Source organism: Schistocerca americana, chromosome 1, assembly GCF_021461395.2.
Source record: "Schistocerca americana isolate TAMUIC-IGC-003095 chromosome 1, iqSchAmer2.1, whole genome shotgun sequence".
Taxonomy (NCBI): Eukaryota; Metazoa; Arthropoda; class Insecta; order Orthoptera; family Acrididae; genus Schistocerca; species Schistocerca americana.
The window spans coordinates 119,608,585-119,630,539 of NC_060119.1; the positions used below are offsets into that span (position 1 = coordinate 119,608,585).

The 21,955-nt window shown below is 39.5% G+C and overlaps 1 protein-coding gene across 1 annotated transcript in view; it reads left to right on the top strand.

The window, feature by feature from the left end:
• LOC124549987 (transcription elongation regulator 1) overlaps positions 1-21,738 on the top strand; it is a 250,239-nt gene extending 228,501 nt beyond the window's left edge. Inside the window, exons 17-19 of the mRNA XM_047125278.1 lie at positions 1,105-1,213; positions 9,867-9,944; positions 20,188-21,738. Coding sequence (XP_046981234.1) covers positions 1,105-1,213; positions 9,867-9,944; positions 20,188-20,412 — 412 coding nt within the window. The 3' untranslated portion in view covers positions 20,413-21,738. The remainder of the gene's footprint in view (positions 1-1,104; positions 1,214-9,866; positions 9,945-20,187) is intronic.
• Positions 21,739-21,955: the final 217 nt, after the last annotated feature.

Here is a 21,955-nt window from a genome sequence, read left to right on the forward strand (position 1 = left end):
CTGCCACTGGGCACCAGAGAAATTACGGGTCGATGACAGATTTTGTACATGTGTTCTATTTAGCGACGAAGCGTCATTCACCAACAGCGGTAACGTAAACCAGCATAATATGCACTATTGGGCAACGGAAAATCGATGATGGCTGCAGCAAGTGGAACATCAGCGACCTTGGCGGGTTAATGTATGGTGCGGCATTATGGGAGGAAGGATAATTGGCGCCCATTTTATTGATGGCAATCTAAATGATGCAGTGTATGCTGATTTCCTACGTAATGTTCTACCGATGTTACTACTACATGTTTCACTGCATGACAGAATGGCGATGTACTTCCAACATGATGCGTCAGCGCATTGTCAATGCATGTGCAAACATTATGGAAGGCGAACTACTCGCTGTTGAGATGAATTTCATTACACGTATTGCCAAATGCATTGAGATTGACGGACATCATTTTGAGCATTTATTGCATTAATGTGGTATTTACAGGCATGTGTTCTCCGAAATGGTAAGTTCACAAAGGTACATGTATCACATTGGAACAAGCAAAATAAAATGTTCAAATGTACCTATTCACTGTATTTTAATTTAAAAAACCGACCTGTTAGCAACTGTCCTTCTAAAATTGTGAGCCATATGTTTGTGACTATTACAGCGCCATATATCACAAAGCGAAAAAAGTGGTCCAACTACAACATTCATATTTCTTTACGTACTACACGAATATGTAATAAAAAATGAGGGTTCTTATTTTTAAAAAACGCAGTTGATATCCGTTTGACCTATAGCAGCGCCATCTAGTGGGCCAACAATAGTGCCATCTGGTTTCCCCCTTCAAGCTAGACACGTTTCGTTCTTTGTATTTTTTTCGTTTGACCCTTACTTCGTGAGATATTTGGCCCGGCCACGATCAATGGACCTACCTGTATATGATGTTATTAATTGTTCTTACTTGGCAGTTGTATAACAGTGTGAGGCATAAAACTCTCTCTCTCTCTCTCTCTCTCTCTCTCTCTCTCTCTCTCTCTCTCTCTCTCTCTCTCTATTGAAATCTGTGTGTGTACACTGTGGACATACTATGTTTCCTCACTGACACTGTTTTTCAGGGAGCTTCTGGATGAAACTGAACAAGTAACACTGACGAGCACATGGAAAGAGATAAAGAAGATTATTAAAGATGACCCTCGCTACAGTAAATTTTCTTCAAGTGACAGGGTAAGTTTTGATTGGCAAATTTTTATTCGGTACGAGATTTCAGTTTATGTATTACTAGCTTAGTATGCTGTATAGCCAGTTGTTATGTTTGAATGGGGTTGAGTTTCTAAGTACTGGGGCAAATCGAAACATGTACAGTAAAACTTCATTTATACGTTTTTCAACGGACTACGGAAAAAAAAGTGTCCGAAAACATATATATATATGAAATATAGCAGAATACTATCAAATTAATTGGTAAACACAAATGAAAAATCCAGTAAATAAAAAGTTACATTCTACAAAATGTTATATAGGCCTACTAGGTACCATACTTAACAAAGATATAAAGAAAAATGTAAACCTCTACACAGAAGGAAACGTCATTTTGTAGAAGTCCGTAATTTTTGCTTGCTTTTTCTTTGACGCAGCAATAGCACACACTGTACCCTGAAAATGGGATAAATCTGCCATTATTTCGTCAGAAGCATTGTGGAGTGTCACAAATTGTTTAATTATTTCTAACACATTTACTGCATCATTAAACGTCAAGGAGAAATGTTGAGACTCTTCTGTATCATCCTCATCAGTTTCTTCCTCATCCAGGTCCCATGATGCACATTGAACTATCTCAGCGATAGCCACAGGTTGTGTAGTGACGAGGTTTTCATCAACGTTCACGTAATCCTCAAATGATGCCTGCTCTTTAAGTCGATGCAATTCTTCATCGTTAGGTGAAATATCGTCAGTATAAACATTTCCACCATGATTATGGACTTCATTTCCAAAGCCAGCTTTTTGGAAACAGTTCCAAATGGTAGCATCTGAAACACTGTGCCATGGAGCTGCAATATAGTGCATTGCCTATCAGAAGAAAAAATTCATTAATAATTTCTCGAAGTGTTCTTTGGCTCCAGTAGCACAACACTAAATAAATGGCAAATTATAATCTTACCTGTAAAATGCTTATTTTCATCTCTTCCTTCTTTTTTATGTATAAACACCTGATGGCACGCTGCACAAGCATTTTGCGATAATGCAACTTGAAATTATGTATTGCTCAAAGGTCAAGTGGCTGGAGCTCACTCGAGCAATTCGCTGGAAAGAATTCCATGGTCACATTTCTCAAATAGGAAGTAAGGGGAGGATGTGCTGCACACCTGTCTGCAAACAATAAAACCTTCTTCACCCATTTTCGCATCGACACTTCGAAGCCAGCTTTCGAAAACTTTTGTCGTAATCCACGATTTCTTGTTACTAGTGTATTTTGTGGGAAACCTGACAATGTTCTTAAAACAACGGGGCTTGGCTATTTTCCCAATTGTAAGTGTGTGTGTGTGTGTGTGTGTGTGTGTGTGTGTGTGTGTGTGTGTGTGGGGGGGGGGGGGGGGGGGGGGCTTCTCACTCCCATCACTGTTAGCACATAACAACACTGTTACATGTTGTTTACTTTGTTTTCCTCCATGGCAGTTCTCACCTTTGAATGCCATTGTGCGGTCAGGCATTACATAGTAAAACAAGCCGTGATCGACACTTTTTTGCTTTCGGCACATACATTCTGACTGCTGATGCCATGTCTTACCTTGAATTTGTGCAGCCAACCTGATGAAGCACTGAATTTTCCACACCGAATCAAATTGAAATTCATTTTCTTTTTCACAAAGCATTGGGTCACTGATCTAGGTTTCTTGAACCACTGTAACAAACAACCTTCAATGTGTTCGTATTTCCCACCCTGCATGCGTGTCTGCTTAGTAGTAGAAATTCCAAACATTCATTCACTATCTTCAATTTCCTTTGCCTTTGCTACTATAGAATTTAAATTAGAGGCAGGAATTCCTAATTCCTTGGCAATATCCACTTACTTTAGATTAGTGTTTTTCTTCACAACTCTCAAAATTCATAGCTTTTCAGCGATTTTAACACTTTTCTTTTTTCTTCCACTCATGTTACCAGTTCTCAAAATAATTAGAAGTACAGTAATACGGTACTATAGTCTATACAGTATGAGGTGTGATGTGTTTTGGGATTTCCGAGTGACATGCAACAAATCTTATCCAGTTGTGTCCTAGTTCAGCAGAAGTCGTGTAATTTCTGGAAAACAAATGAGTGCTACACCTACGGGTATCACCACTGCCGTGACAGTAAGCTTCATATGCTATACTGTACTTTCCAACTGTACAGTCTCTGTATAACATCTGGTTTTGTGACAACTCTATTATTGCAGTTTATACTGTTGTTGCACATCTGTAAATCTATAAAACAATCTCAAGTCTGTCACATTAAAAATTAAATGTTAATTGGATTTGGATATTCGCAACAAAGTGATTTTTCTAGTTGGCAACTGCGGTGCCGCATTAATAGATGGAGCTTAGGCTGGTATTATAGTGTCAAATTTTCTTTGACAATGAGCTTTGATGTGGCACAAAAGGAGGGTAGTACACTGTCATCAAGTATTTAATCAAAATTCCTTCATAATGGCCAACAACGACTTAATACTATTCTCTGCAGTTCAATTTTACTTATGGCACTGGCAGTGTAGTGTGTTGTTGTTGGCAACACCATCTTCATATAATGCAAATGTTGTGTTATGAAATGTTCATTTTACGAGTATACCTAATTTACTGAGTGGACAAGGGTACATACAAGACTCTGTCAACCATAGAGCAAGAACAGATTTAATTATTTACTTTGTGGTGAAATGAATTCCCAGCAATGAATCGTTGTTGCCAACATCAACACACTATGCCACTGATGCCATAAGCAAAATTATACCTGGTCTGCAGTTGCTTGCACTGCAATTGCATTGTCATTGTATTTGCAAGAGAAGCAGAAGAAAAGGAAACATACTTGGGTGAAGCCGAGGTCTTCGTACAAAAGATTCAGAACAAAATGTGCTATGGGAGCTGCAAGTCAAGGACATAGTCGCATGAAAATCCCTTTGGGAATGGACGAGAGTACATTTCAAAATATGCTCAAGAAAGTGGCATGTCACAGTACGAAACTGAACACACTCCTCAGAAATGCTACATCCACAAAAGACAGACTTACCATAATATTGCGATTTCTAGCTACTCTAGTTAACAGTACCAGTATAGCACTCTAATGCTGCAGTGCACATTGACAAAAATAATACCAGAAACGTTTGAAGCTATTTGTAACGCACTGAAGGAGGAATATGTGAAGGCAAATAAATTTAATACGTACTGCAGTTGTAAAAATTTTTTATTTCCACAGAAGTTGTAGATTTCCTCCTTTGTATTCTCGGGGGATATATCCTGGCTGTACTTCACAGCTAATAGCATCCGCAATTTTTTTATAGCTCTCACTTTTTATTCTGTTCTTGTATTCGGGATGTCGTAAGCTACACAGTGCTTCATCTGCCTCGAATATTCCTATCAATTTCGTTATATATGCGACGCACCATGTAAATTTGGGAGTCATATTGATAAACATTGTGTGTCAGACAGCTGCAGCAATGCTAGTGCTCCAAGTAGTTGATTTCTCCATGCAGTAAACATAAGACGAATTCTTCCTTTGATCAAATCTAAGGCGAGGTGCTAGATTTGATCAAAGAAAATTTGACAAGTGCCTAACTTTCGATTAAGTTCCTTATTACACTATCAAATTTTATTATAGTCTAATATCGGCCTTACCAATCCACTTCCCGGCAACCCACTCTGAAACACTGCATCATAACTTGTGCACACTGTGGTTATTTTGCCGGAACATGAAAAAAAAAAAACCAGTACAATTGAGAAAAACGTGTATGTGAAAAATACATAAATGAAGTTTCACTGTATGCACTGTAACAGATGACTGTGCTTTTGTTACGAATTTTAGGTGTGACGACGTATGTTTTTTTTAATACCAACCGGACTTTTCTGTCTTACACTTAGGTGGAAATGGAGCATGAGAATTTTTCATTCTGTCATTAATAATACACAGTATAAGAATCATTTATTCAAATGAAAGGAAAATATTTGTAGATATGAAAAACAGAAAAGCACGGTGCTCTTGTAGAAGTAAGTTGGTAGAGAGTGAGTTTAAGGGAAGGGGATGAAATGCAGAAAGCTTCTCCCTTCTGGTATTATGGTGAAAAATACTAAAATAATGCAATATAATGAGTGAAAATTGTGTACATAAAAATACGGGCACAGTCCATTGGAGATGTGTGGAATTTAGAGACTACCACAGTGCTCTTTTATCTTACTATTCTCAGTCTTTTCTTGAGACCCATCTCAATCTGTTACTGAGCGGGCGCTGAAGACCGTGCTGTCATACGCCCATACAACCCTCTCCATCCATCCATCATTGCTCTGAGGATGGGGGATGTGAGATGTTGGATAGTGGTTATGATATTGGGTGGCATTGTTGACAGTAAATCACCGCCAGGAATAAACCATGCAGACATAAATGAAATGAAATAATCATGTATATGTAGCTAGATCACTACTCACCAAATAGATGGGAGATATTAAGTAACAGATAGGCACATGGGAAGGGGAAAAAGATACCTTGCAAAGCATTGTGACAGATTGCTCTCTCTCTCTCTCTCTCTCTCTCTCTCTCTCTCTCTCTCTCTCTCTCTCTCTCTCTCTCCCCCCCCCTCCCCCCTCCCCCTCCTTCTTCCCCTCCCTCTCCCCCTCCTTCTTCCCCTCCCTCTCCCCCTTCCCCATCCCCCTCCATCCCCCCCCTGCCCCCCCCCCCACACATACACACACATAAAGTAGAGAGTACCAGTCTTCGAACAGCAACAGTATTATTGATTATTGGTAATTATTTGAACAGCTACAGTTTTGTTGATAGTAAAATCTATATGGTTTATTTTAAATGCTTGATAGACCTTGTATACCCTTACGCACTGTGTCATTGAGGTGAGTGGTAGTTATTGATTTTGTATCAAAGGATTTCTGTTATGTCAAAGATCACCATTTTTACTTTTTAGCATAATATTGTCGTTATCAGGAGAAAGAAAACGGGCGTTCTAAGGATCGGAGCGTGCAATGTCAGATCCCTTAATCGAGCAGGTAGGTTAGAAAATTTAAAAAGGAAAATGGATAGGTTAAAGTTAGTTATAGTGGGAATTAGCGAAGTTTGGTGGCAGGAGGAAGAAGACTTTTGGTCAGGTGAACACAGGGTTATAAATACAAAAACAAATAGGGGCAATGCAGGAGTAGGTTTAATAATGAATAAAAAGATAGGAGTGCGGGTAATCTACTACAAACAGCATAGTGAACGCATTATTGTGGCCAAGATAGACACGAAGCCCATGCCTACTACTGTAGTACAAGTTTATATGCCAACTAGCTCTGCAGATGATGAAGAAATTGATGAAATGTATGATGAGATAAAATAAATTATTCAGCTAGTGAAGGGAGATGAAAATTTAATAGTCATGGGTGACTGGAATTCGTTAGTGGGAAAAGGGAGAGAAGGAACCGTAGTAGGTGAATATGGATTGGGGCTAAGAAATGAGAGGAAGCAGACTGGTAGAATTTTGCACAGAGTGTAACTTAATCATAGCTATCACTTGGTTCAAGAATCATAAAAGAAAGTTGTATTATATAATGGTAAGACAGAGATTTAGGAACCGGGTTTTAAATTGTAAGACATTTCCAGGGGCAGAAATGTGGATTCTGACCACAATCTATTGGTTATGAACTGTAGATTAAAACTGAAGAAAATGCAAAAAGGTGGGAATTAAAGGAGATGGGACCTGGATAAACTGAAAGAACCAGAGGTTGTACAGAGTTTCAGGGAGAGCATAAGGGAACAATTGACAGGAATGGGGGAAGAAATACAGTAGAAGAAGAATGGGTAGTTTTGAGGGATGAAATAGTGAAGGCAGCAGAGGATCAAGTAGGTAAGAAGGCGAGGGCTAGTAGAAATCCTTGGGTGACAGAAGAAATATTGATTTTAATTGATGAAAGAAGTAAATATAAAAATGCAGTAAATGAAACAGGCAAAAAGGAATACAAACGTGTGAAAAATGAGATCGACAGGATGTGCAAAATGGCTAAGCAGGCATGGCTAGAGGACAAATGTAAGGATGTAGAGGCTTATCTCACTAGGGGTTAGATAGATACTGCCTACAGGGAAATCAAAGAGACCTTTGGAGAAAAGAGAACCACTTCTATGAAGATCAAGAGCTCAGATGGAAACCCAGTTCTAAGCGAAGAAGGGAAAGCAGAAAGGTTTAAGAAGTACATAGAGGGTTATTACAAGGGCGAGTTACTTGAGGACAATATTATAGAAATGGAAGAGGATGTAGATGAAGATGAAATGGGAGATACGATACTGCGTGAAGAGTTTGACAGAGCACTGAAAGACCTAAGTTGAAACAAGGCCCCGGGAGTAGACAACATTCCATTAGAACTACTGACAGCCTTGGGAGAGCCAGTCCTGACAAAACTCTACCATCTGGTGAGCAAGATGTATGAGACGGGTGAAATACCCTCAGACTTCAAGAAGGATATAATAATTCCAATCCCAAAGAAAGCAGGTGTTGACAGATGTGAAAATTACCGAACTATCAGTTTAATAAGACATGGCTGCAAAATACTGATATGAATGCTTTGCAGACGAATGGAAAAACTGGTAGAAGTCAATCTTGGAAGATCAGTTTGGATTCCATAGAAATTTTGGAACACTTGAAGCAATACTGACCCTATGACTTATCTTAGAATTTAGTTTAAGGAAAGGCAAAGCTACATTTCTATCATTTGTGGACTTAGAGAAAGCGTTTGGAAATGTTAACTGGAATACTCTCTTTCAAATTCTGAAGATGTCAGATATAAAATGCAGGGAGCGAAAGGCTATTTACAATTTGTAGACACACCAGATGGCAATTAACAAGAGCCAAGTGGCATGAATGGGTAGCAGTGGTTGAGAAGGGAGTGAGACAGGGTTGCAGTCTACCACCAATGTTATTCAATCTGTATATTGAGCACGCAATAGAGGAAACAAAAGAAAAATTTGGAGTAGGTATTAAAATCCACAGAGAAGAAATAAAAACTTCGAGGTTCGCCGATGACATTGTAATTTCTGTCAGAGACAGCAAAGGACTTGGAAGAGCAGTTGAACGGAATGGACATTGTCCTGAAAGGAGGATATAAGATGAACATCAACAAAAGCAAAACGAGGATAATGGAATGTAGTCGAATTAAGTCGGGTGATGCTGAGGTAATTAGATTAGGAAATGAGACACTTAAAGTAGTAAAGGAGTTTTGCTATTTGGGGAGCAAAATAACTGATGATGGTCGAAGTAAAGAGGATATAAAGTGTATACTGTCAATGGCAATGAAAGCGTTACTGAAGAAGAGAAATTTGTTAACATCGAGTATAGATTTAAATGTCAGGAAGTAGTTTCTGAGAGTATTTGTAAGGAGTGTAGCCATGTATGGAAGTGAAACACGAACGATAAATAGTTCGGACAAGAAGAGAATAGAAGCTTACGAAATGTGGTGCTACAGAAGAATGCTGAAGATTAGATGGGTAGATCACATAACTAATGAGGTGGGATTGAATAGAATTAGGGAGACGAGGAGTTTGTGGAACAATTTCACTAGAAGAAGGGATCGTTTGGTAGGACATGTTCTGAGGCATCAAGGGATCACCAATTTAGTATTGGAGGGCAGCGTGGAGGATAAAAATCGTAGAGGAAGACAAAGAGATGAATACACTAAGCAGATTCAGAAGGATGTAGGCTGCAGTAAATACTGGGGATGAAGCAGCTTGCACAGGATAGAGTAGCATGGAGAGCTGCATCAAAGCAATCTCTGGACTGAAGACAACAACAACAGCATAATGGAAAAACTGCAAAAGAGTATGCACTTGGGCTCAAACTTAGGGAAACCAAAATTTACATCTTTCGTGGTGATGAATAAAAGGCAAGAAGAATGTTAAAAATCCGCTTTCTCATGGGATACTTTCAGACTAGAAGATTTAAATGTATGTTAACATCTGTAAGTAATGAATTTCCTACTTAGTGGTTTACTTGATGATAGTATCTGAGCAAATGCAAAAAGCCTGTAGACAAATTTTAAATATGTGTACATGGACAAAGAGTTAGGAAAATTATTCAGATGCTGGGCTTTTGCATGGATTGACACAGACACAAACACTAGTGGCATTAGCAAACAAGCACCAACACTCAGTTTTTCAACCTTGTCTTCTGTTTGTGCAATTCATTGTGTGATTGATGTTATATACAGATTTTAAGGTAACCGAAAAGTGAACATTAGTGTCAGCAGAAACTTTGTAAGTACTTCGTTTTTAGGGTATAAGTTTAAGAAAAATTAAGAAATCTAAAATTGTTGATTGCATTGAATTAAAGCAGGCTGACTCACCAGCAGCTGCAACATGATCAAAATATGATGTAAATCCTTTTTTGAGTTTCCTCTCACATTTATCTTCTTTCCTTTTTTGTAATTTCCTGTATTTTTTACTAGGGGAGAAATTTTTGTACCGGTGAAATGCAATATTATTTGTTTTTACTCTGTTGTATTACGGGGTAGTTTTAATATTGAAACGGTGTTCTAATATTTGCTTTGGATATGCACATGGAGATCTCTGTGTACAGTATGCTATGTACTTGTACACATAGCAAAGGACAAAAGCCTTTTTTATTATATGTTGGAAATAACTTTTACCTTTTGTCTTTCTATTGTAGAAATGTGAAAGAGAATTCAAGGAGTACCTAAAGGATAAATTAATTGCAGCAAAATCTGACTTCAGGGAGCTGTTACAGGTACGTAAGGTTTTGATCCTACTTCATCTTGTATCACATAATGATTTTGATATATGTACACCACTATGGCCTGTCTTAAGTACACAAGTCATCTTGTTTTCATTTTCTGCATAAAGAATTTTTTGGGAATTTCACTTTAATGAGTTACTGCAATATTGCAGAATTCTATAATACAAATAACAGTTTGCTTAAAGTTGGTCCCTGTTTTACCATACTACTACATTGCTGTGCCAAACACAAGGCCGAAAGTAAGCTTCACATGATGTGTCCTGGCCACATAACATAGCTCAATGAAACATGTACTACACGACATAAAAAGAACTGCTACAGTATAATGCAGAAGGTAACTGAGAAAATGCACAATTAAACAAACAGAAACATCCTTTCTATTCAAAGTCAGTGATTACACTTAGGTCATTGATTTATGCCAGTCCCCTGGTCATGGAAAGAAGGTGGGACATGGCTTTTAATAGGGTGTGTGATCACCATGGATGGCAGCACATGCTCTGCAATGTGTTCCCATGCTGGTCACAAGTCTGGTAACGAGTTCTTGTAATAGAGCATTCCATTCCTCGACAACACAGTTGGCAACTGCTGGTTGGTCATTGGTGCGCGTGGCTGTGTCGCAATACACCTGCCCCAGACTATCCCTCATGTGCCTGATGGGTATTTAAGTTGGGGTATTGGGCAGGCTAGAGCATCTGCCGAACATCCACATGTTCCTAGAGCTGACGAACCTGCACAGGTTAATGTGGTCATGCATTGTCATCCATAAAAATGTAGGCGGGGCCAAATGCACACCTGAAAAGATATACATTGGAAAGAAGTACAGTGTCACAATAGTGCAGACCAGTGAGTGTATTGTGTTAAGACTTGATGATGGGTAGGTCCATGCAACATTAAGTACCCCCCCCCCCCTCCCCCCCACACACACACCACGAAAACGATAATGTTCAACCATGTTCTGGCTACATTCCAGGGTCCCACATCTCGCATATGATGGCACATCCCCTATTGTCGAAATAATCGTTTCGGTGGTACAGTAGGTGTTATGCTGTGGGGAGGCATAATATTTCGTGGGTGTGCTGACCTCCAATACTTTAAGCAGTGGCACACACACAAATCAACATTATTGTGAGACTGTACTCCTTGCCCATGTGCATTCGTTCAGGAATGCATTTTTTTATGGATTACAGTGCATAACCACATCAAACTGTACAAGTGCAAGAGCTCTTGAAACATGTAGATATTTGGCAAATGGTCTGGCCAGCCCATTCCACCAACTCAAAACTCCAGCAAACACACAGGGGATATATTGGGAAGACATAATAGCGAGATGTCAACATGCGCCAACGACCAGCCATCAGTTGTCAACTGCCTTGATGGAGGAATGGAATTCCCTACCACAAAAACACTCTGCCAAACTTGTGGTCAGCATGGGGGCGCATTGCACAGCATGCATTGCCATTTGTGGTGATCATGCACCCTATTAAAAATAGTTCTGCCTTTCGCAATGTCCTGGGGATCGTAAAATGTGGTGACTTAAGTGTGATTATTGTCTTTGAATAAAAGTTTCATTTCTTCAGTGTCATTTCATATTTCTTTCAGTTATCTTCTGTACTATATTGTGGTGTTCTTTCTATGTTGTATAGGCCTCGTTTCATTGAGCTATGAGGGTGAGTCAAATGAAAACCTTAAATTTATAATAACAAATCAAAATTTCGTGCCATTATCCTGTAAGTTGGTAAGCGTGGTACAAACAGCATGCAGAATGGCCTGCAGGTGGCAGCATAGTGCAGATGCACACATACCGCCTCGGTATCAGTATAAAGATGGCCGCCCCACTTGCAACTTGAACCAGGGAAGAACAGCGTTCTGTTATTCGGTTTTTGTGTAGTGAAGGTGTCAAACCTATTGAAATTCATCGACGAATGAAGGTTCAGTACGGTGATGCATGTTTGTCACAGCAGAAAGTCTAACAATGGAGTAGGAAGTTTGCAAATGGTGTGACTTGAGTGGAAGATGCTCCAAGTCCAGGTCAGGCACAGTGAGTTGTGACTCCACAGAACATTGCAGCAGTTGAAACCATAGTGAAGGAAAACTGTCGAGTGACACTGAATGACACTGCAGCATGTTTACAGATTAGTCATGGCTCAGCACACCACATTGTGCTTGAAGTGCTCCAGTTTCACAAAGTGTCTGCAAGATGGGTGCCACAGCAGCTGACTCCTGAAATGAGAGAATAATGTGTTGAGGCACTTTGAACGAGAAGGTGATGGCTTCCTTGCAAGAATAGTTAGTTACTGGGAACAAAACCTGGGTTCACTTCCACCAAGCGGAAACGAAGAGAGCGAGCAAGAAATGGCACCATTCCTCATCACCAAAACCAAAAAAGGTTTGAACAGAACCGTCAGTAGGGAAGGTTATGCTGACTCTCTTTTGGGAGGAAAAAGGTGTCATTTTGGAGCATTACATGCCTAGAGGGACCACTGTCGCCAGTGCATCATACACAGATCTCCTAAAAAATCATCTGCAGCCTGCAGTCAAATCAAAGCGACATGCATTGCTGTCAGCAGGTGTCCTTTTGCAACAAGACAATGCAAGGCCCCACACTGCCCATACAACAGTTGCAATAATCACAGACCTGTGTTTTGAGTGTCATCATCCACCATACTCACCAGACCTTCTCCCAAGTGATTTCTTTATGTTTGGACCACTCAAAGATGCAATGGGAGGAAAGAAGCTCCGTTCTGTTGAAGAGGTACTCCACGCGGTGCATGTGTGGTTGCGCGGACTAGCAAAATAATTTTTTTCTAAAGGAATTTATGCACTTTCTAAGCGCTGGAGGACTTGCATTGAGCGTGGGGAGATTATGTTGAAAAGTGATAGAGCTTTGTACCACTTCTGCACAATAAATAATATTTAAAAAGATATTTAAGGTTTTCATTTGACTCGTCCTCGTATATTACTTTGCAGTGACATATCGTGTGGAACTTATTTTATTTTCATCCAGAAGTGTTGCACACCAGTGTGTTATTTTTGAACACATTTGATGCTGCCTTGATATGATCGTCAAATCTTCTGTTTGAACATACAGAGGCTTCGTTGCCATTTTAAGGTGTGCTCTTTCTGCATATAAATCATTGAGTTTGTTCACAGATCACTGACTTTCTTGAATCTTGCCACTTAGTTCATGACAGGTGGCATTTACTGTGTATCACAAGCACTGCCTAAGTTTAATATTTTTGTCCACGGAGAGTAGTGTTCGAAAGTAATTGTTGGGACCTAATGATACTGTGCCTGTTAACGGTAGAAAATTATTGTGAAATGTTACATTTGATGTAACATCAAAGTTATTGTTTCACCATTACTCAGTAATACAGGACGTACCCTGTTTTGTGGATAGGTTTCCCGATTTTGTACATTGTTTGACGTGTAGCCGGATTGGTTAGTTGCAAATGAATCTAGTAGCTTTCCAAGAGTAGCCATGAATGAATCTTTGTAGTTTCATGCATTCATTTCCAAACATTAATCTGCGCTACCTGTTCATTCAATTAAACATGAGCCAGTACTTGCAAGAACTGTCAATTTCCAGTATGATACATTATCCATTTTTCCAGAAAACATTAGCACTTAATTCTCTTTTCTATTCCTACCTGTTGGACCATTTCGCTGTTGAACACTTCCTTTCTGATAATTATATGAATTTCTTGATACATCATATGTTTTATTGCTTCTGCTATCCATATTGTTTGAAATAAATTGGTCGCATCAGTCTAATAAACAGTTGATTATGTACTTAATACTATTTCTCACAAGAGCCTGTATCTTTATCCTACTATTTGACTGTCTTCCATTAGCATTTGCTCTTTGTTGAAGTATTATACCAAAATGTGCCATAGAGTTCTTTCAGTCACTCTGGAATAATCTTCATTTCTAGTTCTCAACTTTCTCAATATTCCTAGTACTGTTAGAAATTTCATTTTCTCTCTTAAAACCCTGTGGGAAAACAAGCAGTACAAACTTGTTACCTGCAAGAAACCTATTTTGATATCACATCATCTAAAGTGAGCGAGCTTGTTATTTCACTTCTATTGTGACATTCATCAGTTACATCTGCTGGATGTGATATAGTCGTTCCTGCCTTTTTCTTGCTTGGGCTTAAATTTGCGCACACACAGTGGTATGATAAGACTTCTGTTAATGATGCGTTGAAATTTTTTGTCTCATCGCAGAGAATGCACAATAATTCTATTAATTTCTTGTACACATGCCCACAGCCAAAGTAAATTATTGAATGTTAAAACCATCTTTGGCTGTTAAATATTTTTAAAGTGAATGTTTATTATACCATTCACTTGAGCATTATAAGCTTTTCCAGCACTTGGCTATTATCAAGGATTTCAAAATCAAAGCCGTATCCACAGTATAAATTGAGCTATCAGAATGAGTACGAGCACGCACGCCCACGCACGCGCACGCACGTACACGCACGCACGCACACGCACGCACGCACACACACGCACACGCACCGGGTTAATCATGAAGAATGTGGTGACTTCATTCCATTTTATTATGTATAACTTCCAAAATAGTATATACGTATAGTGTGTGCCACAGTGTCCTCCAAATCTTGCTGATTTACGTGGGACAGTATGTGATTGGCAGGGGGATTTGGGGGGGGGGGGGGGGGGTGTCAAAGTATGTGCTCAGAGTGACCAACATTTCCAAAAAACAGAACAAACATTTTGTAAACAATATGTTGTTGTTGTTGTTGTTGTTGTTGTTGTGGTCTTCAGTCCTGAGACTGGTTTCTACATCTACATCTACATCTACATTGATACTCCGCAAGCCACCCAACGGTGTGTGGCGGAGGGCACTTTACGTGCCACTGTCATTACCTCCCTTTCCTGTTCCAGTCGCGTATGGTTCGCGGGAAGAACGACTGTCTGAAAGCCTCCGTGCGCGCTCTAATCTCTCTAATTTTACATTCGTGATCTCCTCGGGAGGTATAAGTAGGGGGAAGCAATATATTCGATACCTCATCCAGAAACGACCCTCTCGAAACCTGGCGAGCAAGCTACACCGCGATGCAGAGCGCCTCTCTTGCAGAGTCTGCCACTTGAGTTTATTAAACGTCTCCGTAACGCTATCACGGTTACCAAATAACCCTGTGACGAAACGCGCCGCTCTTCTTTGGATCTTCTCTATCTCCTCCGTCAGACCGATCTGGTACGGATCCCACACTGATGAGCAATACTCAAGTATGGGTCGAACGAGTGTTTTGTAAGCCACCTCCTTTGTTGATGCAGCTCTCCATGCTACTCTGTCCTGTGCAAGCTTTTTCATCTCCCAGTACCTACTGCAACCTACATCCTTCTGAAGCTGCTTAGTGTATTCATATCTTGGCCTCCCTCTACGATTTTTACCCTCCACGCTGCCCTCCAATACTAAATTGGTGATCCCTTGATGCCTCAGAACATGTCCTACCAACCGATCCCTTCTTCTGGTCAGGTTGTGCCACAAACTTCTCTTCTCCCCAATCCTATTCAATACTTCCTCATTAGTTATGTGATCTACCCATCTAATCTTCAGCATTCTTCTGTAGCACCACATTTCGAAAGCTTCTATTCTCTTCTTGTCCAAACTATTTATCGTCCATGTTTCACTTCCATACATGGCTACACTCCATACGAATACTTTCAGAAATGACTTCCTGACACTTAAATCAATACTGGATGTTAACAAATTTCTCTTCTTCAGAAACGCTTTCCTTGCCATTGCCAGCCTACATTTTATATCCTCTCTACTTCGACCATCATCAGATATTTTGCTCCCCAAATAGCAAAACTCCTTTACTACTTTAAGTGCCTCATTTCCTAATCTAATTCCCTCAGCATCCCCCGACTTAATTAGACTACATTCCATTATCCTTGTTTTGCTTTTGTTGATGTTCATCTTATATCCTCCTTTCAAGACACTGTCCATTCCATTCAACTGCTCTTCCAAGTCCTTTGCTGTCTCTGACAGAATTACAATGTCATCGGCGAACCTCAAAGTTTTTATTTCTTCTCCATGAATTTTAATACCTACTCCGAATTTTTCTTTTGTTTCCTTTACTGCTTGCTCAATATACAGATTGAACAACATCGGGGAGAGGCTACAACCCTGTCTTACTCCCTTCCCAACCACTGCTTCCCTTTCATGTCCCTCGACTCTTATAACTGCCATCTGGTTTCTGTACAAATTGTAAATAGCCTTTCGCTCCCTGTATTTTACCCCTGCCACCTTTAGAATTTGAAAGAGAGTATTCCAGTCAACATTGTCAAAAGCTTTCTCTAAGTCCACAAATGCTAGAAACGTAGGTTTGCCTTTCCTTAATCTTTCTTCTAAGATAAGTCGTAAGGTCAGTATTGCCTCACGTGTTCCAGTGTTTCTACGGAATCCAAACTGATCTTCCCCGAGGTTGGCTTCTACCAGTTTTTCCATTCGTCTGTAAAGAATTCGTGTTAGTATTTTGCAGCTGTGACTTATTAAGCTGATAGTTCGGTAATTTTCACATCTGTCAACACCTGCTTTCTTTGGGATTGGAATTATTATTTTCTTCTTGAAGTCTGAGGGTATTTCGCCTGTTTCATACATCTTGCTCACCAGATGGTAGAGTTTTGTCAGGACTGGCTCTCCCACGGCCGTCAGTAGTTCCAATGGAATATTGTCTACTCCGGGGGCCTTGTTTCGACTCAGGTCTTTCAGTGCTCTGTCAAACTCTTCACGCAGTATCATATCTCCCATTTCATCTTCATCTACATCCTCTTCCATTTCCATAATATTGTCCTCAAGTACATCGCCCTTGTATAGACCCTCTATATACTCCTTCCACCTTTCTGCTTTCCCTTCTTTGCTTAGAACTGGGTTTCCATCTGAGCTCTTGATATTCATACAAGTCGTTCTCTTATCTCCAAAGGTCTCTTTAATTTTCCTGTAGGCAGTATCTATCTTACCCCTAGTGAGATAGGCCTCTACATCCTTACATTTGTCCTCTAGCCATCCCTGCTTAGCCATTTTGCACTTCCTGTCGATCTCATTTTTGAGACGTTTGTATTCCTTTTTGCCTGTTTCACTTACTGCATTTTTATATTTTCTCCTTTCATCAATTAAATTCAATATTTCTTCTGTTACCCAAGGATTTCTACTAGCCCTCGTCTTTTTACCTACTTGATCCTCTGCTGCCTTCACTACTTCATCCCTCAAAGCTACCCATTCTTCTTCTACTGTATTTATTTCCCCCATTCCTGTCAATTGCTCCCTTATGCTCTCCCTGAATCTCTGTACAACCTCTGGTTCTTTTAGTTTATCCAGGTCCCATCTCCTTAAATTCCCACCTTTTTGCAGTTTCTTCAGTTTTAATCTACAGGTCATAACCAATAGATTGTGGTCAGACTCCACATCTGCCCCTGGAAATGTCTTACAATTTAAAACCTGGTTCCTAAATCTCTGTCTTACCATTATATAATCTATCTGATACCTTTTAGTATCTCCAGGGTTCTTCCATCTATACAACCTTCTTTCATGATTCTTAAACCAAGTGTTAGTTATGATTATGTTGTGCTCTGTGCAAAATTCGACCAGGCGGCTTCCTCTTTCATTTCTGTCCCCCAATCCATATTCACCTACTATGTTTCCTTCTCTCCCTTTTCCTACACTCGAATTCCAGTCACCCATGACTATTAAATTTTCGTCTCCCTTCACTACCTGAATAATTTCTTTTATTTCATCATACATTTCTTCAATTTCTTCGTCATCTGCAGAGCTAGTTGGCATATAAACTTGTACTACTGTAGTAGGCGTGGGCTTCGTATCTATCTTGGCCACAATAATGCGTTCACTATGCTGTTTGTAGTAGCTTACCCGCATTCCTATTTTCCTATTCATTATTAAACCTACTCCTGCATTACCCCTATTTGATTTTGTGTTTATAACCCTGTAGTCACCTGACCAGAAGTCTTGTTCCTCCTGCCACCGAACTTCACTAATTCCCACTATATCTAACTTCAACCTATCCATTTCCCTTTTTAAATTTTCTAACCTACCTGCCCGATTAAGGGATCTGACATTCCACGCTCACCTCCGGAATATTTTACCCAAGAGGACGCCATCATCATGTAATCATACAGTAAAGCTGCATGCCCTCGGGAAAAATTATGGCTGTAGTTTCCCCTTGCTTTCAGCCGTTCGCAGTACCAGCACAGCAAGGCCGTTTTGGTTATTGTTACAAGGCCAGATCAGTCAATCATCCAGACTGTTGCCCTTGCAACTACTGAAAAGGCTGCTGCCCCTCTTCAGGAACCACACGTTTGTCTGGCCTCTCAACAGATACCCCTCCGTTGTGGTTGCACCTACGGTACGGCTATCTGTATCGCTGAGGCACCCAAGCCTCCCCACCAACGTCAAGGTCCATGGTTCATATAATGAAATTAAAATTTGCCTATGTTGCTGCTGTGACTTAAGTTGTTTTCTTGTAGTCACAATGTACCCAATTTCTGGAAGGGCTAGCTAGCATGGCATTATATGCAAGTATTTCATGTGTACAAAAGATTCTGGACATGTCTCTGATGAACACTCACCTTCATGGAAAATGTACTGGGCTCTATTACTTAAGAACTCTTAGAGAACTACTCACATACCTGGAAACCTATACCATAAGCTGGTGTCTTGCTGTTTTGAAGGTTGATAACTTTGAACTTGTCACCAGTTAGATTACAGTTGTTTTGAGATGCTTCTTCACTCGAGTTGGACCTGGCAGTCTAGCAATAAAGCATATATGGGGAAACCAAAAGGTCACGAGATCAAATCCCGCTAGGACAACAGGTGTTTCAGTCTGCCTTTTAATCTAACCTTCAGCTGTTAGCGATGTGGAGATTCCTCAGAAACATGTGGTTCAGATTCCACATTAAATTGTAGGTCCCCTGTCTCCTTTTGGATAACAGGTGTAAGTGAGGGACACCCTACTCATCAAAGTGGCAGCCAATGGAAAGACTTGCACCAGGTCATTGAGCCACACAAACTATTATTGTTGTCACCTGTACGCATAGTTTCTCATAGGCATGTTTCACCACTAATTTGTCTATATTTCTCTGGAATCCCAAATGGTCTTGGATTATTGCATCAGATGTTGTCCAACCTCATCAGATTTTTCAGTCAGCTTCTGTTTATCAATGATATCATATCCATGATCTTTTAGTGATTTGTTTAGAGCACAGTTATCACTTTCATTCAACTCTAGCATTTCCTGTAACTACCCCCCCCCCCCCCCCCCCCCCCCAAATCAGTGCTGCAGTGACAAATCATTGATGGTCTGGGCAATGAGACCTTGAGTGTTCTGTGCGTACAACATCAGCTTTGGTGAGCTCTGCAACGTCAGTGATGCTGGGCAGTGCAATCGCAGCACCAATACTGGATGTTGCAGCATGGTTTAGATGATTTTCCATTTTAAATGTGCTTCCATGTTATGTATTCACCAAATGAATGCTAACAGCACACAATTTCTACAGCTGGACCAGTTGTCTGCCATACTGGTAATTATGTACACAAACCTTCTTCGTGATCAGTGTGTCCTTTTAGTGGAAGCCTATCAAAATTCTTGTTGTAGTTCCAAAGAGTAGCCCTCACATACTGACAGAAAAATTTGGAGATTTACTTAAATTTATAATATGTATCGGTCTGTCAAATTTGTAATATGTATAGATTTGTCATATTCGCAGAGCTGTTAGTGGGTAACATGTTGGATTATAAGGTTGTCACTTCCCACTTTAAAGTTTTGTATAATATGCTATCCCTGGAACTGATTGTTTGAATTTAGGTTGAAGACATACTTGAGCAAGGTTAGCTCATGCCACAGCTTGCTCTGCCTATCCCCCTCCCCCTCCCCCTCCCCCTCCCCCTCCCCCTCCTCTTCTCCCCTGTTGGATGTGATACGATGATTACTGTTCTGATACTGCTCATACCAAAATTACAGTGTAATAATAGTTTGACTCACTGAATTGCCGCAGCATAAAATCCCAAACTTTCATTCACAGGAACAGTAATTTTTTCTGCCCCACCTGTGAAACTAAATCAGAAAAACGGTGAGAGCTGTGCAGATTTCTTCCCAATCTTAAGCAGAATCGAAAGAATTTTATTGGTTAAATAATGAGAATTGCTTTAACAGGAAAGATAAACTGGGGAACATGTTACTTTGTTGCAGGAGACAAAATTGATAAACCACAAGTCACTGAAATTGGTACAAGATAATGAAGCTCATATACGGGAAATGGAGGAAATATTAAAAAAGGACAAGAGGTACCTGGTACTTGACTATATGCCTGAGGAGCGCACAAAGTTGATTGTTGCTTACCTGGAGGATTTGGAGAAACGAGGACCACCTCCACCACCTACTGCTTCTGAACCTACGCGCCGACCCACAAAATAAATGTATTGTTTTCATTATAAAACTCATTTTTATTCACCTAGTGGCTGTTTCTAAGTGCAAGAAAATCATCTGGTGTCTTGTTTAGCATCAGGTAATGGATTAAAATTTTCTCTGTGTTCGAACTTTGTTTGTGCAAGTCAGGTAGGCATTTGTACTAGAGATAAGTTGACATTATTGAACTGTATGTGACGCATGGAAATCCGGACTCAAACTGGGAGTTGGAATAATATTTTTTTGGTCCTTTAAAGTCTCATATCTTGCATTGTACAGTCACACTTTAGTGTCAGGATCTCATATCATTTGTACTGAAAATGGATCTATGCTGGTTAGATGAAAAGCAGTTCTCTTTAGTAATGTGTCTGTACTGAGTTAACTATTGGTCGCGTGACAGTCTTTCTTTCCGTTAAGTGGTTTTCTATGCTATGAGAGACTTCAACATATTAACCAAACGTGCTTATACAGCTTCGCATGTGTTTATAATAAAGTCTTTAAAATAGTTAAAGCATTCAGATCAATGTGATTTCTTGTTGAGTAAGTCCTTAATTTTATCCCCAACTAGTCCAGAAGACATACTTATAGTTTTCAATGATTGTGTTTTAAAGTATGCTTATGCTATGTGTATTTATTCCTAGCCATAATTTCTGAAAAACTGCTGTGGTCTTTTGTCTCTCTAGAACTGTTACATATTTAAAGTCATCAAGCAAGTGAAATGCAGACTGAGATATTCCTCTATTGGAATAATCTGTTTTACAAGACAAAAACAATATTGTGCATTGCATTGAGTTAATGTTGACATTGTTGAGCTATCCCCTGAAATGTCATCCTGTCACGTACAGAGTTCTTACTCAAATGTCAGTTTTTCACTTCTTGGATGAAAGTATATTATTATTTTCAAGTGAATACTGTGTTCTTCCTTCTCATTCACCCTCACCCACTCCACCACACTCCACCCCATCCCAATTCCTTACACATAACTCCCCTCTATTCTTTTTACGTGAAAAATTTTTATCTGCTGAAATGATGGTTTTAATTGTAGTGTACGTGCAATACATTATTTCTTCATCCAGCCAAGGCTAACACATTAGTAATGAGCTGATGGGACCACAAAATATAATGAATATAATATGTAGATCAACCTTACTGCAGCTTGTAAATAAGGCATTTATATTGCTTAAAAATATTTGTCACTGAATGTTAATAATTTAATTCATATTGAATGTCTTTTTTTTTTCTATTTTAAAATGTTGACATGTGATTAGTTATTTGTATATTTACAAAATCTGTGTAATCTTGCACTTCTCATGAATAAAAATTTCATGTAGTGACTGTACGTGTTTTCATTTAATATACTACATATTATTTTCACATTTGTTGATGTAATTTGCAAGGACAGTGGAAAAGACAGAAAATTTCTTAATAAAATTCAACAAGTAAGATTATGCTGGCATTTAATATACTACATATTATTTTCACATTTGTTGATGTAATTTGCAAGGACAGTGGAAAAGACAGAAAATTTCTTAATAAAATTCAACAAGTAAGA